This window comes from Penicillium chrysogenum (assembly GCF_028827035.1).
Source record: "Penicillium chrysogenum strain IBT 35668 chromosome Unknown utg000004l_segment0_segment0, whole genome shotgun sequence".
NCBI lineage: Eukaryota > Fungi > Ascomycota > Eurotiomycetes > Eurotiales > Aspergillaceae > Penicillium > Penicillium chrysogenum.
Genome location: NW_026622752.1, coordinates 5,153,415 through 5,169,915, shown reverse-complemented (window position 1 = coordinate 5,169,915; position 16,501 = coordinate 5,153,415). Strand labels below are relative to the sequence as shown.

The following is a 16,501-nucleotide window of genomic DNA, read 5'->3' as shown; positions in this document are numbered from 1 at the left end:
AGAGAGATGGGAGTTTTGGCTCTTTTCGCTCTTTTCGCTCTTTTGCCTCTTTTTATTCTCTGTTTCGTGCTCTTTCGGTTGTCTTTTCTTATTTTTCCTGTTTCACTTATTTTCGGTTTCCCTTTGCCAGTTTCCTCTCGTATATAAAGTCATCATGATGGAGGAAATAGCCCCTTTTAATGGAAAAAGAGGTATTGGAGACCGGAGACCGGCGAATAGAAGACGGAGAATAGAAGACGGAGAAGACAAAAGACAAAAGACAAAGTCGAACCAAAATCCCCGGGGCTCTTTATCCTTTTATATTTATACCCCTGTCCTGCCAGGGTCCCCAGTCCAAATTGAGTACCTTGTGCTACTCGCCTTCCCTTCTCGGCCTTGAAACGTATACCTAGGTATACATATATACATATCAAAATGAAATCCATGTATATATACTGGGGTTAGGTGAAGTCGTAACACTCAAGTAACTGTGTCCCCGTCTTTTCTCGAAGAAGAAGTACCCGTTCTTCGTCAAATCCGATAGGGGTGGATTCTTGGGGTTCAACTTTTACACTGCCCAAATGCTGGTAAATCGTTCCTAGTCCTGGCTCTGGCTCTGGCTCTGACTCCCCATCCTTGTTTCCAACATTGAGCTGAACTCCATTCTCCTCGAAGAACTTACGGCTGCTCAGGGATGATATCGCCATCTCTAATTCCCATATTCGAATCTCATCCCCTCGAGAACTTACAGAGACGGCTTTCCCACGATTGGTCACCTGAACAGCAGATACAGAAGAGGTATGACCCCAAAGTCGCCGGCCGCCTTGGACAAACAACCTCTCCGATGTAGATACCACGAGGTACATAGTCAAAGTGTTGTCGGCATGAGAGGTCAGCAAATACGGATGGGAATAGGACATCGAGGTTGGCGGCTGTTGATGTATGATAGACGGTGCCCCAGGGTCGATGGAAGGTTGATTGCATTCGGCTGCAGAGTGTCGCCTCTTCCTGGATTGAAGTGGCCTCAATCCATATTGGGAATCCACCGTAGTAGCCAGTCGGGAATCGACTGGTCGCCCATCTTTGCCTAGACGCAATTCTTGAATCCCCGAAGACCACCCACAGCCAATGTGGAAGAAGCTATACACAATAGTGGCGACAATCTCAAAGGACGAGACTCTGAGAGAGAGGGTCATGGGTGCAACAATGTTATCTGCCTTGAGGGAGGCAACCTGGCAGGGCTCCGAGGCTTCGGTTTCCTCTGCTCGATGGCTGCCAGGTCGCAAATTGTATAGGGTCAAATCTTTGTGCTGGGATACTACCATTAGATACGGCGATGAGAGGGCCATTGCGGTTATAGAAGCATCACTGCAGCCGACATGAGAGGACTGAAAGTCTAGCCGAGTAGTTTGAAGATCCAAGACGAAGAGGCTGAAGTGACCATTTTCCAGCCCGACTGAGATCTCGATCTTATCTTGAATTTGGCTTACTGCCAAGGCGGTTGGGACCGTAGGCGATGGTTCTATTGGAGCTGACAAAGGAATTTTTGCAAGACAACATGCTGGATCCCTTGTGGTCCAAGCCCGGAGCCCGTGCGCTGAGTCTGCCGTGAAGACAACCCCAGCACAAAACCTGATCAGCGTAGGAGGGCATGGTGGCTGAGGAAACTCTACCTCAGTAACCCGGCATAGCCCTTTGGACCAATTATGCCGGAGCCGATACTGCTGTTTCCAATTGCCCTCCTGTGCTAAGTGGCCATGGTCGAACCACGTTGCGACCTTGGGCGAATAATCTGCCTTGGCCGGGAACGTTGTACGTCTAGAACTTGCGAGGCGGCGGGCACGTGGTCGTACCCATTGCGAGTAGTATTGCCTTTTCCATATCTCGGAGTCCCCACCAAGAGCATGGAAGCGATGTGATAACCTGGTTGAGGTAGCAAGTTAGCGAAACCCTCCGAGAAGGACCGACGACAGGGGAGTATACTTACCTTTGACAGACGTTAAGGGACGATACAGGTAAAAAAGAAAGGATATGGAGCAACAACTCGTTGCTCAGACCAGACAAACGATCAACAGGCCCAATATCGTCCCGAGTGCGGGTCCGCTTTTGCGGTAGACCGGAGTCGCAGTGGTCTCTGCACCGTTTGGACATCCTGCTTCAGGCTGAATGAAGAATCGTGAAGAACCTAGTGAAATCAACCGGAGAGATCATTCCCGCACGCTCAGAAGAACACAGTGGTTGAAAGTGGAGGGACAATTGAAGGTGGAGTCTCGAGCCACCGGGGCAGTCTTATCAGTAAGTGATAAGCTCACGTGTGCCCCATTTTGGCCTGGACGCGTCGCGTTTACATCGTTCTGACAAGATAAGATGTCCACAAGTTGCTCCCTTTTTATGTTTTATTCTTTACTTCTCTTATGATCCATGTCATTTCCCTCGATGATACTTTTAAACTCACACGATGGAAATTGTCAAGGAGCTCCACGCTGCTGTGGCAAATGCTTGTGAGGCCTCCTTCGACAGTGCCTATAAGCACATGAAATCCCATATTGACGCACACGCCAAAGAGGTGAAAATCAAAGAATCAATTGCCAGCCAAGCCCAACGACGACTGGAGACCAGAATCCGAGAGCTTGAGCATGATATCACAGTACTCCGGAGTGAGCTACAACAACATGAAGTTGACCCACAGGATCTCGAACTTCCCGGGGAATATGCCAATCTAGAGACCGAGTTTGACCCGAAAAACCTGTGGGGGGATGTTCTGGAGGAAGATGATCATCGCAGTGTTCGGAAGTCTCGGAAAAGAGCTGAGGCCAAATACACCGCGCTTTATACAAATTTACAGACCTTCATCCAAACTTGGAGTGGTCTCAAATCCCGGGTGTTGCAACATAAAAAGAAGCTACGGCGATGGGATCAACAGTTAGAACGTGGAGAATTCTCGCTTGTTCTCAATGGTCGACCCGTCACATTCCGCAGAGTGGAAAGTCCAACCTCCGTGGATGTTGACGAAGAACACTCGGAGGCCCAAGGCTCCTCGAGGAAACGTCAAAGAGAAGAGTGTCCAGATCTTTCTGCCAAGGCCATCAAGTTGTCGCAAATAAGGAACTTTGCAGATGATGTGCATGCAGATATAAAAGCTGAAGACGATAACCAAAGAGCAATGCACGGCTTAGTATCAGAGTTGGCATCTACTCAGTCTAGCTCTCCGAGAGCCGACATGGAACCCTCGGAATCCGCCGATACAATATGTCCCCTTCCCAGTGTCCGCCGGCAGCAGACTCAGCAGAGGCTTTCCCCAACACTTCCCGACAGGCATCTCGTGCATACCCAGCGGGTTAAGACCTCGAAACGCCCTGTAGTTGTTAAGAATGAGACCTTGTCCTCGAGTCCAACCCGAGGCTCAGTCCACAACAGTCAACAGCCATTTGTAAGCACACAAGATCTTGATGAGATAGGGGACACGATACGAACACCAATCAAACGGAAAAACTACCGTGATGTCAATATTGCAGACGCTTGGGATTCAGAGAACGGTGCGAACGCACATCACTTAAAGCGAATTCCCCCACGCCAACAAATATCTCAACAGTCATCTATACTCCAACCAGTTGATGGCAACGCGCGCAAGGTCACATTATCTGCACAGGAGCCTTCCGCGAAACGTCTCCAAGATCTGGAGCGACGCGCAATACCAGCCCTGGCAGAAGACGGCGATGATGAGATACCCTTGCGGACTTCTTCAAAGATTGGCTCCGGTATCAATCTCGGGCCTTCGGAAGCAAAGACAAATGGTGGGTTTGCCCGGAGGCGTCTAGAAAGTCTCCTGGAACGATCGGTGCCCTCCAAATCACCACTTCATTTGTCGAGCAAAGCCTCCGGCCCAGATTCAACAAGGGTGAACAGTACAGCCCACAGTGATCAAACAGCACCCAACATGTCGAGTCAATTGGTCCCAGATATAGACCCCGATGATGAACCATTTAGGGCAAGACCCCTTCGTCGTCTTGGGTTGGAACATTTTAAAATCAACCCGGCTAGAAATCAAGGGCTTGATTACGCATATGATGCAGTTGTCCGAAAGAAAGATGACCGCAAATGCATATCAGGCTGTACTCGCCCAGGCTGTTGTGGGGATCGGTTCCGGGCCATGGCCCGCCTTGGGGGTCTCCCCGGTAAATCTGGAGCAGGACAAGAGGAAGAAGATCAGGCAATTTTACAAGAATTCGTGGGAGAAGATACACAGTTGCTTCGAAACATGACCGGTAAAGAGCGTGAGGATCTCCTGGTGGAAGCGAGAGCCAGGGCCCTGGCCAACCAATATGGACGACATCGGCATACCCACCAGCGAATCCAATCCCCTCCTGGCTTCTGGCGGACTGATATGCCAGATACACAGGAGGAGGAAGACGACCTTGAAGCTGCCAAGAGGTTGGAGCGTGAGAAAGTGGAAGAGCGATATCGAGAGGCTATGCGGCCCGGGGGTTATGGACATGGGCGGATGAATAAGACAAACACATCTATTTGACATGTTCAATATTACTCTACTGGGAACATATCATAAAAGATATCTGAAACTATGATTTCACTTGTAACTCTATGGCATAGATCAAAGTATGTACCTAGGTAGTTACATGTACAACATAAGTACAACATATGCAACGACCAAAAGCATCGACCTCGGCCCAAGGCATCTTGGCAAACGCGGGAGCACGTGCCCCCCTGTAACCTCTCGAGGTCACCCCCGGATCCCATCTCCTCTGACGCAGTCTATCTCAACATGCTTGAAGCTTAAAGATGGAAACTGTTCGCAATATCCAGAATCCAATACCTCCGGTGCTCTTGCAACCCTCCAAATGGCTTTCTATTTATGAAGACTTTGTGACCAAGAATGCCAGTTCGGTTGGTCAAGTCGAGTCAGCACTAAGATCTTTGACTTATATCATTCCAGGTGAGATGTTATTCGATCTGACGCTGCAGCTGCTGAAGAAACTAACAAATACTTTCTATCAGGGCGATACCGCGAGTCAGAGATACCCTCAGAATGTGGTTAGTGTAACATTGTACTGGCCTTTAAGCGCGCCTGCTGATACCCCCTGCAGTACACTCCGGTGTGCAGTTGTTATCGCTATACCATGACTCTCTCGTTTCGCGAGTTGTTGATCGGCTTCCGTCAACTGTCCCCCGCCCGCCGCCCACTCCCCACTCCCGGTATACCAAATACTGGGCCTCTCGCTCCTCGCTGTATCGCCAGGTAGCGCTTGCGCTACAGATGCTCCAGTATACCGAGCTTCTCTGGGAGATGGCGGCGCGGCGGCGCGGCCAGAAAACCCGTTGGCGCGTGGTTATCTTCATTGAATTCGCAAAGGCAGTCTGCCGCTTGCTTCTTCTACGATTGACGAACTCCAGACCGCTCGTCAGTCCTCCACTCCCAGAGCGCGAGGTAGATCCAAGAACGACAGAAGAAGAGGAACCACAGAGCGACTGGAATGGAATGGACACTCCGGTCAGCGATCGGTCTTCAGACTTGAGTTGGACGATGCCTCGCACGGGACTTTCCCTTCCGTCTCTGCCCGACGTAAACGATGTGTCGAACTATCTCATCTCCAAAGTGCTTACGGCAGATGACATTAAACCCCCGAAGGCCCTCCTCCATCGGGCCACGGGACAAGGACAACTGGCTGAAGTGCTATACATTCTTCGACCTGTCGTCTATGCAATGGCGATGCAAAAGTGGAGAGGTGATAAGCGAAGCTGGCGGCCATGGCTTATTGGATTTGGAATGGAGTATGGCTGCCGCCAGCTCGCAAAGCGGGACTTCCGTGAACGGGTCGCTGGCGGTCTTCGAGGACTCACAGGACTTGAGCGAGAGGAACTGAAGAAGCGCGGATGGTCAATGGGCTGGTGGATGATGCGAGGCGCGTTTTACGAAAACATCACCAAGTAAGAACCCGGTCTCTGCTCTGTCTCTGAGTTTCCGTTTGAATACTGACATTGTGAAACAGGTCCTGGCTACACAGTTTAACTGGAAAGATGAAAGGCAAGCCATTGTTGGACTTGGTGGGCAGTGTTGTGGAAGACTATGAGTACCTTTGGGACAACTTCTACTTCTCGACTGCTACACTGTGAATCTTCACAGATGGGCCCGCTTCCTTTTCACCATGATACCCATTATTTCTATGTACGAGTCTTTTCATGCTATTCCATCTTTCATTTGTTCTCAATTCTTGCTGTACTTTGTCAAGCAAGCGGAAGGGGTATCATTAATGTTTTATTAAGTTTTTCATGTCTAATCACATCACACGGAGAATTCGCATTCAGAGAACCTCGGTTTGTCTGTGGCCGTACCAGTCCCGTAGTCCAACTTTGCCCGTGCTTTTCCCGGGAGCTGATGATAGTAAGAACTCATCTAGCCGATGTGCCCCTTCCTCCTCATCGTCGGGCCAATCGACTCGTGCTCCTCCTTTCATTTCAAGCATCTCCTTCGCAGTGCCCCAGCTGAATCGACACTCATTGCCCCATCCAAACACAGGGTCCATGTTGCGTCGAAGCCATCCGACGCATTTAGAGTCCGAGGGATAACCACTTCCCCAGGTCTCGGAGGTTGGGCTAAGTGAGTGCTCAGCCTGAAGCACGGCTTCATACATAACCTCCAGTGCAACGTCCCGTGTCACCTTGGCTGCCACACTTGCGGCGCTGACACAAGGATACAAGGAGTCGGCCTTCTTTGCCACTGTGATTTTGAGAGATGGGAAAATTCGCTCCAATTTTTGCTGGTATGTAGCGGGGTTTCCGATCGTGTCAATGTATACTTCTCGCACATCCACTCCACGGTCTTCAACCACCCCTCGAATGATCTCCACCGTGGCATCCATGGCCTGGGCATTTAGATTGTACACTGCGGTGGGTGATCTCATCATGCCGGAAGAGATGTCGCGCGCCGAAAGTACTTTGATCGCATATCCGCAGGACTCGAACAATGAGTCTCCTGGTGTATTCAATAGATGCATCAAGTTTGCCCGCACGGCGGGTGTAAGAACTTTGCTGTCGTCAAAGCTGTGTTTCTCGGTCAAAAGCGAGTGGTGGAGATCAAGAGGGAGATAGAAGGCACCGTAGACCATTGGCCCTAGGACTGGACCACGGCCGGCTTCATCGATGCCCAAGACACAAGGTGTACTCTCAACTGTATCATGAATCGTGGGTGAGATCTCCTGGGGCGTGATTGCGCTTGGGCATGGGGTGTAGTACGCGTAGGATTCGCCGGAGAGAAGGAGTTCTGAAATCACACTAGGAGGAATAAAAGTGGACGAATCCTTGGGAGAATTGACAGGGGGAGTAGCATTTGTCATAATAGTCGTATAGAAGATCTTAAAAGTGCTTTGAAAAAGAATGACAAAAAGGAAAAGCAAGCGTTGAAAAGTACAAGTGCAGAACGCGTCGACCGTTCGGGTTAGCGGGGGCGCGTGTAGCTCTTCCCGCCTAAATTCCGCATTCCTCCCCTCCACCTTGTGTCTGTTTTGACGCTCCTGAATCCCTCCTTATCTTTTGATTTCCTATTCCATCTCGGTGCTCAACTTTAAATATGGCGCGAGGGCCCGGAAAGGCCCGCGACTTCGACTACTCCAATGTGGGGACCACGGGAAGGTGAATATATCGTCAATCTTGTACTAGGACCTCTATACTGAACACATTTAGGCGCACTGGCATATCTCTGAAGGAGGGTCGACGCGACGAACATGGAATGGAAGAAGTTGACGGTCTCTTCTCATCTCCTGAAAAATCGCCAGTGGAGTTGAATGGGTTTGAAGATGTGGAAGATAACTCTTCAGGATCCGAGGGCATGTCAATAGACGAAGGTGGGCTGATTTAGCGTCGCCTTATGTTGCCGACTCATTGCGTGCTGACGCAAATTCAATAGGCAATGCGCCAGATCCCATAGACTTCCTCAAGGGCACAAATGGCTCGCGTACCTCTTTTCTTCCCCCGCCTGCCGCGCGGTCGCCGATGAAGACTGGCCTCACTGGTTCTCCACGGAGGACACCGGCGTTGCAATCAACACCAGACCCACAGGATATACTCGAGTCGTCTAGTCCGTCTGACGGCATAAATTTTGCGGGCGCACAGGGAGAATCGCACCAATCTCCATCTCCTCTTTCTACTCGCTCAGTCAACGTGGGACGCTCGAACCAGAGGAATGGCACACGGCAAAAGCCAACGGCAAAAGCACAGCTAGCGGCAGAATTTGAGCCCACGGTCATACATGACTTTTCCGACTTTTCCGACGGCGACGGCGACGGCGACGAGAACACGAATGCATTCACCACAGTACAACAAGATTTTGGTGACAGTCTGAATGTGGATTCTAGTTCAGTTGCTGCAGAGGAGCTACCCGATTCTCCTGGGCAAGACCAACAGGATCATGACGACAATTCATCTACGGCCAACACCACTCCACCTCGGGAAGAACCCATTGTGGCTAAGTCAACAAAGAAGGCCGCGCCAAAGACCGCCAAGGCAGACAAGAGTCAGGCGAAACCCCCTGCGCCGCGCGGGCGTCCAAAGTCTCAGCGCCGTAACGCCGAAGAAGATGCAGACCCGAGGCCAACCAAGAAGCGGAACACAACTAAAGCATCCCCACCAGTGCGTGAACCTTTGGAACCGGAATTGGATCGAGTGGTTGAGAACTACGCCAACCGCACAGGCCCTTTAAAAGGCCGGAGTTTGTATATCCTTAAACGTGAAAATCCCTCCGACAACAGTGCAACGCACACTCGATCTGGACGTGTTTCGGTCCGACCACTCGCATACTGGCGCAATGAGCGATGCGTCTTCGGTGATGGGGAGGCAGCTGAGGGGCATCGATACCCTCTTTCAACCATCAAGGAAGTAATTCGCACCGAGGAGCAAGAGCCTGAAAAGAAGAAAAAGAAAGGGAAACGCTCAACATCCCACAAGTCTAAGTCTAAGAAACAAAAGGATGACTCTTCAGACGATGAAGATGTTGATCTCTGGGAGAAGGAAGGCGGTGTTCTTCATGGCTACACCCTTAAATGGGATGGGAAAACACAGACGAGTTCGAAGGAGGAGGAAGTCCTAGGTATGAACCAACCCCCTTTATAGTTGGTTCCTTTACTAAGTCTCTCGTGATACAGACATTGCATATGCTCCCTCTGGAATCGAAACCAGAGAAGTCAAGGACTCAACGTTCCGATTCGCGAAACTGCTTAGCTCGTCTTTCATCGGTTCTGGAGTTGTGGAGCTCCCACCTGATGGAGTCAAGAAACCCAAGAACTCGAAGAAAATGCATATGGTCTTTTATGTCTGCCACGGGCGTGTTCAAGTGGATATCTCAGGCGTCCAGTTTAGTGCCGGAAAGGGTTGTGTTTTCCAAGTTCCTCGTGGTGAGTTTCATTTCCTCTGGCTTCTTGATTCATATTGGTTTATTGACACCAGGGTCCTATCTCCAGGTAACTATTATAGCTTCGCAAACACCCATCAAAAAGAGGCTCGACTTTTCTTCACCCAAGGCTGTGTGCCTGATGAGAACGAGAATGAAGATGACACACCCCAGATGTCTCAGGATGCCGGCCCTGAGAGCGAATTTGAAGCCGACACTCCCACTGCTCCTGTTCATGTCCCTGCTAAGAAAGCCAAGGGTCGCCCCAAGGGCAAGCAGAAGAAGACTGGCAAATGAACACTTCCATTAGCTTTGCCCTCCACTCCTGTTCTCATGTTTGTAGGCAACGACAACGCGCCATGATACCTTTCTTCTACGTGGATACCCTGAAATTTTACTCTATGGGCGCCTAAATGTCTTTTATTGTTATTCGTTCTTCAGCGGTTTGTTTTCATACAATTACCAGGGGAATTTGGCGTTTTTTCCAGTTAATTATGCAGTATCTATTGGTGATAATTGGTGATGGGAGAACAGCTGAGAGAAGCTGGGAATCAGAGCCTCATTTCCTCGAAAATATCGAAATGTATTCCTTCAATATATACCCAGAGTATCAGATCTCCTCCATTAGCTCATCCAGGTCGTCATCTAGACCCAACGGGGGAAACTCTCCGACCTCGACCTTCTCGGGCTTAACAAAGACGCCCCTGTTGCCTAAGCACTCGAAGTAGCGCTGTCCGCCCACACTACCGTCGTTCTTCCCCATCGGCTCGTCAAGCTCAATCCCGACCCAGATTGGCTGGAGATCTGCCGGAAGTTCTGCATCACGTTGCAGCTCCCGACCCGGACCGGTAATAGGAATAGTCGGAACAGGTCCAACGAAGCGGATCGTGCCGCGTCGAATATGCGGCGGAGATGAAGGCAGAACGATAGCTCGTTTAGCGACAGTGATGTCTACCAGAATGTGATTAGTTCATCGGAACACATTGGCACTTGAGCTTTTGTTTCAACGAACCTCTCATTTGAATTTCAGTCTGGTCTTTCTCAACCTGATGGCGCAGAGCCTCTTCGGGCGACAGAGCGTTAGGATCAAACCGGCCCAGCTTCTGGTTCTTCTTCCAGGCCAATACAGAGTCCGAACGGGCCTCGTAAGTCTCAGTTGGAAGCACATATTTCTCGACCGATGACAAGTCGGTGAAGTTAGCCCGCATGGTTTGTGGGCGACTGTCATTGACCTGGTGAGGGATACAAATCAGCATCTATTCAGAATTCGCCGCATAAATCTCTTGCCCCCGACAACTCCGATCAAAAGACATGGCATCTTTTTAATCCAGTAAAACAGCCAGGGCAAAATTGAAAAGGTATCAGAAGATAGAAAGGAAACAGAACTAACCTCGATCTCCGACCCCTTCACCAACCCCCAATCCCCAATCAGGCGGTCGTCCCCATCGGCCCATTGGTCAGGTCGACCGGGTACTTTTACTCGCAGGCGCTGGCTTCCTGGGGGAATTCCTGTCATAGTCTCCAGCTTTGCCTTGACCTGCATGACCGTCCAGGTTGGGGTGATGCGGCGTTCAGTCAGGAATCGAGGCTCCGAATTCCCGGGCTTGGCTAAAGCCGCGTTGGTGATGATGACGGAGATATCCATCGGGGTAGGCTGAAATGCCATCTTGTCTCTGTCTCACTTGACTTGTGTTTTGGTATTTCTAGAAAGAAGTGTTAGTGGGCTGTGAATCAATGTAAGTTCTTTGATGGTACAGTGCGAGGCATTCAAAGAGGGAAAAATAAATATATAATCGAAATCATATAGCGAGATTCAAGATTCTGTAATCCTTCAAGAAAGAGAAGAACAAGAACAGACTATGCATTCGGCACCATTGCATGCTAAATTGCTGATATCAAAATTCCCCTGAGGGGCTCACAAGAAGCTGCTGGGCACTTTCCAGGGCAACTTCTGTGGCAGTTGGTGGCAGAAACACAGCCTATCCTAGACGAAAAGGACAATCATTGAATGGAGTAGGTCTTACTTACAATTGATCTTGTGCTCCCCTGTGATTGACAGGAAAAGGAATATCGATCTCGAAGAAGCGATTATTAGTAAGCGGTCACCGCCAGGAACACCGTTTGATGGCTACACGCAGTTGGGAATGGAATTGGCAAATGATAGATGAGGTTTATGGAGGACAAGGTGAAGCCAAGGGAAGTTCCTGTTTGGTGCAGATTATGTAGATCAACAATTGCCTGAATAGGATGTCAAAAGTAGGATGTTGAAGTAAATCAGCATTCGGGTAAGAAAATGATGTAAAAAGCCGGTTCATAGCTTATATTGAAGTTGGCCTACTTACAATATCTACGATTAAACGTATGGATATATATGTCTTTAAATAGTACTACCTTGGAATACTAGGAATTTCAATTTACGACCTCGGTTGTGATGCCTCAGCTAACGCTTATAATTGTATTCTCATAGGAGATAGGAGACCTTTTCTCTCAGACCAATACAAGTCTAGCCACATTATTGAAACCAGGGCCATTAGACCATTAGACCATTAGAATCTTAGAATCCAGGCTATGTCATAGTGCATTGTGCATTATGTTCTATACTATGTCATGGTGACTTGCATTAAAGGAACAGCATTCATACCTTCACATTGATAACCCTTTTATGAAGCATCTACAGCGATTGATCATCTTCCATAATATAATAAACAAGGTAGTCACACTATAATTCAAGCTCCATATAGCTTCATATGCTATGCTTTCTGCCTATATCTATCAATGAATATGATGTACCTAGGTAGACATTATGCGTTACAAATCGCCAACCACGTGATATCCATTCTCGCTTGACTTTTCAACTCTTCAACAGCTCCCACCTTGTCCCCCACGAGAGCATCATGGCGTCCCAAGAGACAGGCGAGGCCTATGAGCGGCAAAATGTCCATAAAGTGTACCAGGAGATTGCCCAGCATTTCTCTGCCACCCGCTACAAGGTGTGTGTTAAACTGGCTACCGGCTCAACACCCCTCCATCTAACCGCATTTCCAGCCATGGCCTATAGTTGAGCGATTCCTCACGAGCCTAACACCCGGTGCGGTGGGATTAGATGTAGGGTGTGGTAATGGCAAAAACTTGATGGTCAATCGAGATGTATTTATCATTGCCTCAGATAGGTATGTTTTGATATGAGTTATTGACTTCCTGGGTTTTGGGATTTTTGGATTTTCTATAGACTGCTTTATTTCCTTGGGATATCGTTTCACTCGGCCGTTGTATCCCTTTAGCTTGGTCTAAGCTAACCAGATGGCAGATCTGAAAATTTGGCTCGGATTGCCCTGCAGCATCAGCCGCATTCGACCGTGGTGGCCGATATTCTTGACCTCCCACACCGGGATGCAAGCTTTGACTTTGCAATTTCAATTGCGGTGGTGCACCATCTCTCCACTCCAGCTCGACGAGTCCAAGCCGTCGCCGAGATCATGCGAACTGTGAAGCATGGTTCAGAGACTCAGGAGGGCGGGAAGGTCCTGATCTACGCCTGGGCCCTCGAGCAAAAGAACAGCCGTAGAGGTTGGGATAAAGGGGACGAGCAGGATCGAATGGTCCCCTGGGTTCGTAAGGGTGATCAACCCCAGACTTTCCATCGCTACTACCACCTGTACGCGGAAGGTGAGCTGGAGCGCGACATCGACAATGCTGGCGGTCGTGTGCTAGAATCCGGGTACGAGAAGGATAACTGGTGGGCGATCGCAACCCCCAAAACGGCTCATGACGTTTGAAACTTGTGTTTTGCACTCCGAGAGCCAGCCTCGAAGACATGGAAAGACACATCAATTCGCACTTGTTGGTCCCGCCAAAATTTCTGCAAACAAAGGAAAAAATCGCAACAAACACCGAGGGGTAGAAATCATCTATACGATTCACAATCCCCACAAAATCACGATATACCTCCAACCGGCGCTATGCAATTCGTAACAGAAACCACAAAAGAAAACAGGAGAGGGAAAGGGGGAAAAAGGCAAGGGGAGAAACTCAAGGAAAGACGTGTAGGCGTCATCTTCGTCATCTCATCCTAGGGCATGGTCCGAGGGGGCAAGCCAAGGTGAGGGCCCATGTGACCTGGTGGGGGAATCCCCATCTCCGGCGGTCGTCCAATTCCATAGAACTCTCTCGGAGGGGGCGGAGCGGGTGCGTATGCAGGGACGCCTGCCGTGAGCTCTTCAAGGGAGGGAAGTTGAGGTGGAAGGCCTGGCATATGGCCTGGGATTGCGCGTGAGGAAGATCCCTTTCTCGGCCGGGATAGAGAGGTGCTGGCGCGACGTGTTCTGGTGGTTGGGGGATCGATGGCAGCACTTGAGAGAGAGAATGGTACTACGCCTGCGCGTCGAGCCATCTCCTGCTCTCCCAGCTGCCAGTGCATGGCCTCCGCTGCACGCCATGGGATAGCCATTTCCTCCGCCACTTTGGACCACATTTCGGCTTTGAATCTGTTGGAATGAGTTGTGAGATTAGTGGATTTGTTTTCCTTTTCTTGAGAAGCGCCATCTACCCCTCCCAAACCTACCTCTCATATAAACGGGCTAGTTTGTTCTTCTTATCTTCATCCCATTCACTTCGGCGTTCCAGGTAGTTCTGATAGTGAAGACGGCAGCTGATGGCACTGCGGCCGGGGAGTCGTTTGCTGATATCCTCCCACTTCATACCACTGCCACGCAGTTCGATGATCAAGGCGTCCTCATCTGGTGACCACTTGGACTGCTTCTTTGCTGGAGATTCGGACGTATGCGAGGGCTGCAGGCGTTTGGCCGCACCCGACGAACCAGACTTGGTCAAGGGTGGCATGGTCATGGCAGCTGGGCCCGGCATAGTCATCATAGGACCCAAGCCCAGTGGTTGCCCTATCGTTCTGGGCGGGTACCCGGTGTTCAGGCCTGGGGCGGCTTCTTCCTCATCTTGGGGCTTGAGTAGCAGTGAGATATCCACTTTGACAGGAGGCAATATAGGCCGATTTTGTAACGCAATCATATGCGCGGATGAGCACCAGTGGATAGTATAGAAAACAAAGCAGCAGGGAGCTCCCCGACTGAAGGGAAGGGGCGAAAAGAGGGAAAAGACGTAAGGTGCTCGTGATCCTAAAGTCTTGTCCCAAATATGACGACAGAACGATCGAACGTCCGGTATAAGAGAATCTTCAACTTCTCTTTGAATTGATGATGGGTTTTCTTATTTTTGGGAAATCTCCAGGATATCAGAGAAGAGAAATGAGGGGAAGGAAGTATGAAAGTATGATGGAATGAGCTAATGAAGATATCAAGGATAGAAACCAGAAAGGAAAAAAGGGAGGAGAAAGGACGATATGAAGCATCCAACTAGAAGGTGAAACGAATCCAGAAGTGACAGCTGATCTAAACCTATCTTGAAGAGATGAGGAGAAAAAAAGAAGAGTCTTAGACCGTTGGGGGGGCTATTAAGGGTAATGACTGTTACAGAGTGAAAAATACTTCAATATCCACTGGTTTTAATTAAAGATGCGGTCAGTTCCCCTGGTCTACTTGGGTGATCTTCGTCTTTCTTCAGTTAAGAGCTAAGCTAACTAAGTAGATATTTCGAGTTCAAGTCTGGAAGATGCCCAGGTGTAATGAATCGAAGAATCTCCTATCGACCTTTTAACCAAAATGTATACACGGTAAATGTTTGATATGACCTGCAGAGTTTCATACTAACCTAGAAAAGGAAGAGGGGCATTTGGGATTTTAACGGTATGTGCTCTACCTCAGAGTACTATACTACATTTGTAAATTATGCCAACTCTACTCTGGTATTAATTCTACTAATTCACCCTAATTGGTAATATTTTGTTTTTATTCAAAACTCAAAACTCAAAAATTAAAACATAAAACATAAAATAATATATAATATAAAATAATATATCATAATAATAATCAAATTAATTAAAAAAGAAAGAAATAAAATTAAATAAATAAGCGGGGACCCGCATCACCCTTTGGTTAAATGAGAACGGTCTTCTCCGGTCCAGAGCCCAGCCCGTTGCGACTAAAAGTTCCAGATCGTCTAACGGCTTATATCTTGAAATGGGTGTGTTCACGGGGATTTTACGAGGTGCCCTGTCAACCTTGGAACCAGTCGGGGATTTTTCTCTTCACTTGCTTGCCCCTTGCTCTTTGTGGGGCTTTTCCGGGTTCCTGACCCTTTCTTTTCTTCTTTTTTTTTTTCGCTCTCTCTATAATATATAATATACCTATAAGAGTATTATCAGATATAGGATATATCTCCTTCTACGGAGTAATGTAGTATATCTTAATTTTTTTTTTCTTCTCCTTTATATGAATCAGTGAAATTGAACCAGAATCCTCGATACATTAGAGATTTTAAGATTGGTAATTGTACTGTGAACGACGGGGCACGCGTTCACGCATTTCCAAGATTAAGGGACTGGTGGGGTCTTGATTCAATTTCCCTAATAGCCCTGTCAATTTCTTTTCTTCGCCAATTTCCCTTACAATGCAATTCTATGGCAGCCGAACACGAGTTCCTGACCTTCCAAGGTTGAAACCTTGGATCTTTATATCGGAAACACTCCAATTCTATTAATTTTACATTTAACTACCTAGGTAGTCATATATATTACACGTACCTCTTCAATCTACGACGATCAGTTTCCCTGAAACGTCCGTTCAATACAAGGATCAGCACTTCCTGTTCGTACTTTTGGGCCTCGAATCTCGTCTATCAACTTTCCAGTCAGGCAATAAGAAGGCAAAGGAAATAATCATAATAAAATAGAAAAATAAAATAAAATAAAACAGAGAGAGAGAGATAGTCGAACGTGTACTCTGTACCGGCGTAAGTGGATCATATGTACAACGTTCACAAGGCGATCGTTGCCTCCCTTGGCTTGGAGCCAGCACAGACATGACCCATTCGGCAGCTACTTCACCTTATGATCCGCTGGGACGAAATACACTAATGCTCTTAAGGTATAAGGGGATGACCAGGTAGGATTTAGGAATAGGGGAGAACGAGAATTCAGGATAAAAGACGTTAGTACAACAAGATCAGCGGGCAATGATACATCCATGGATAGTCTCAATCCGTGGATATAGGGAG

The 16,501-nt window shown here is 48.6% G+C and overlaps 8 protein-coding genes across 8 annotated transcripts; 4 read left to right on the top strand and 4 right to left on the bottom strand.

The window, feature by feature from the left end:
- Positions 1–440: 440 nt before the first annotated feature.
- Positions 441–2,130, bottom strand: N7489_007921 (WD domain protein; the record flags this gene model as incomplete). Its single annotated transcript, XM_056713671.1, has 2 exons — positions 441–1,902; positions 1,967–2,130. 2 exons carry the CDS (start codon positions 2,128–2,130, stop codon positions 441–443), a joined length of 1,626 nt encoding a protein of 541 aa, XP_056567386.1.
- A 307-nt stretch (positions 2,131–2,437) lies between these two features.
- On the top strand, positions 2,438–4,507 carry N7489_007920 (SAE2 C-terminal domain-containing protein; the record flags this gene model as incomplete). Its single annotated transcript, XM_056713670.1, has 1 exon — positions 2,438–4,507. The coding sequence occupies one exon, from the start codon at positions 2,438–2,440 to the stop codon at positions 4,505–4,507; it is 2,070 nt and encodes a 689-aa protein (XP_056567385.1).
- A 269-nt stretch (positions 4,508–4,776) lies between these two features.
- N7489_007919 (peroxisomal membrane protein PEX16) lies at positions 4,777–6,108 on the top strand (the record flags this gene model as incomplete). Its single annotated transcript, XM_056713669.1, has 4 exons — positions 4,777–4,930; positions 4,993–5,028; positions 5,082–5,922; positions 5,985–6,108. The coding sequence occupies 4 exons, from the start codon at positions 4,777–4,779 to the stop codon at positions 6,106–6,108; spliced, it is 1,155 nt and encodes a 384-aa protein (XP_056567384.1).
- A 188-nt stretch (positions 6,109–6,296) lies between these two features.
- On the bottom strand, positions 6,297–7,328 carry N7489_007918 (ribonuclease H2 catalytic subunit RNH201; the record flags this gene model as incomplete). The annotated part of the gene is made up of 1 exon (XM_056713668.1): positions 6,297–7,328. The coding sequence occupies one exon, from the start codon at positions 7,326–7,328 to the stop codon at positions 6,297–6,299; it is 1,032 nt and encodes a 343-aa protein (XP_056567383.1).
- Positions 7,329–7,561: 233 nt separating this feature from the next.
- On the top strand, positions 7,562–9,673 carry N7489_007917 (Cupin domain protein; the record flags this gene model as incomplete). The annotated part of the gene is made up of 5 exons (XM_056713667.1): positions 7,562–7,623; positions 7,675–7,835; positions 7,898–9,076; positions 9,132–9,380; positions 9,447–9,673. The coding sequence occupies 5 exons, from the start codon at positions 7,562–7,564 to the stop codon at positions 9,671–9,673; spliced, it is 1,878 nt and encodes a 625-aa protein (XP_056567382.1).
- A 313-nt stretch (positions 9,674–9,986) lies between these two features.
- Positions 9,987–11,042, bottom strand: N7489_007916 (TBCB family protein; the record flags this gene model as incomplete). The annotated part of the gene is made up of 3 exons (XM_056713666.1): positions 9,987–10,327; positions 10,389–10,608; positions 10,767–11,042. The coding sequence occupies 3 exons, from the start codon at positions 11,040–11,042 to the stop codon at positions 9,987–9,989; spliced, it is 837 nt and encodes a 278-aa protein (XP_056567381.1).
- A 1,228-nt stretch (positions 11,043–12,270) lies between these two features.
- Positions 12,271–13,152, top strand: N7489_007915 (tRNA (carboxymethyluridine(34)-5-O)-methyltransferase; the record flags this gene model as incomplete). Its single annotated transcript, XM_056713665.1, has 3 exons — positions 12,271–12,366; positions 12,422–12,546; positions 12,684–13,152. 3 exons carry the CDS (start codon positions 12,271–12,273, stop codon positions 13,150–13,152), a joined length of 690 nt encoding a protein of 229 aa, XP_056567380.1.
- Positions 13,153–13,445: 293 nt separating this feature from the next.
- On the bottom strand, positions 13,446–14,398 carry N7489_007914 (MYB DNA-binding domain protein; the record flags this gene model as incomplete). The annotated part of the gene is made up of 2 exons (XM_056713664.1): positions 13,446–13,860; positions 13,938–14,398. 2 exons carry the CDS (start codon positions 14,396–14,398, stop codon positions 13,446–13,448), a joined length of 876 nt encoding a protein of 291 aa, XP_056567379.1.
- Between the last annotated feature and the right edge of the window lie 2,103 nt (positions 14,399–16,501).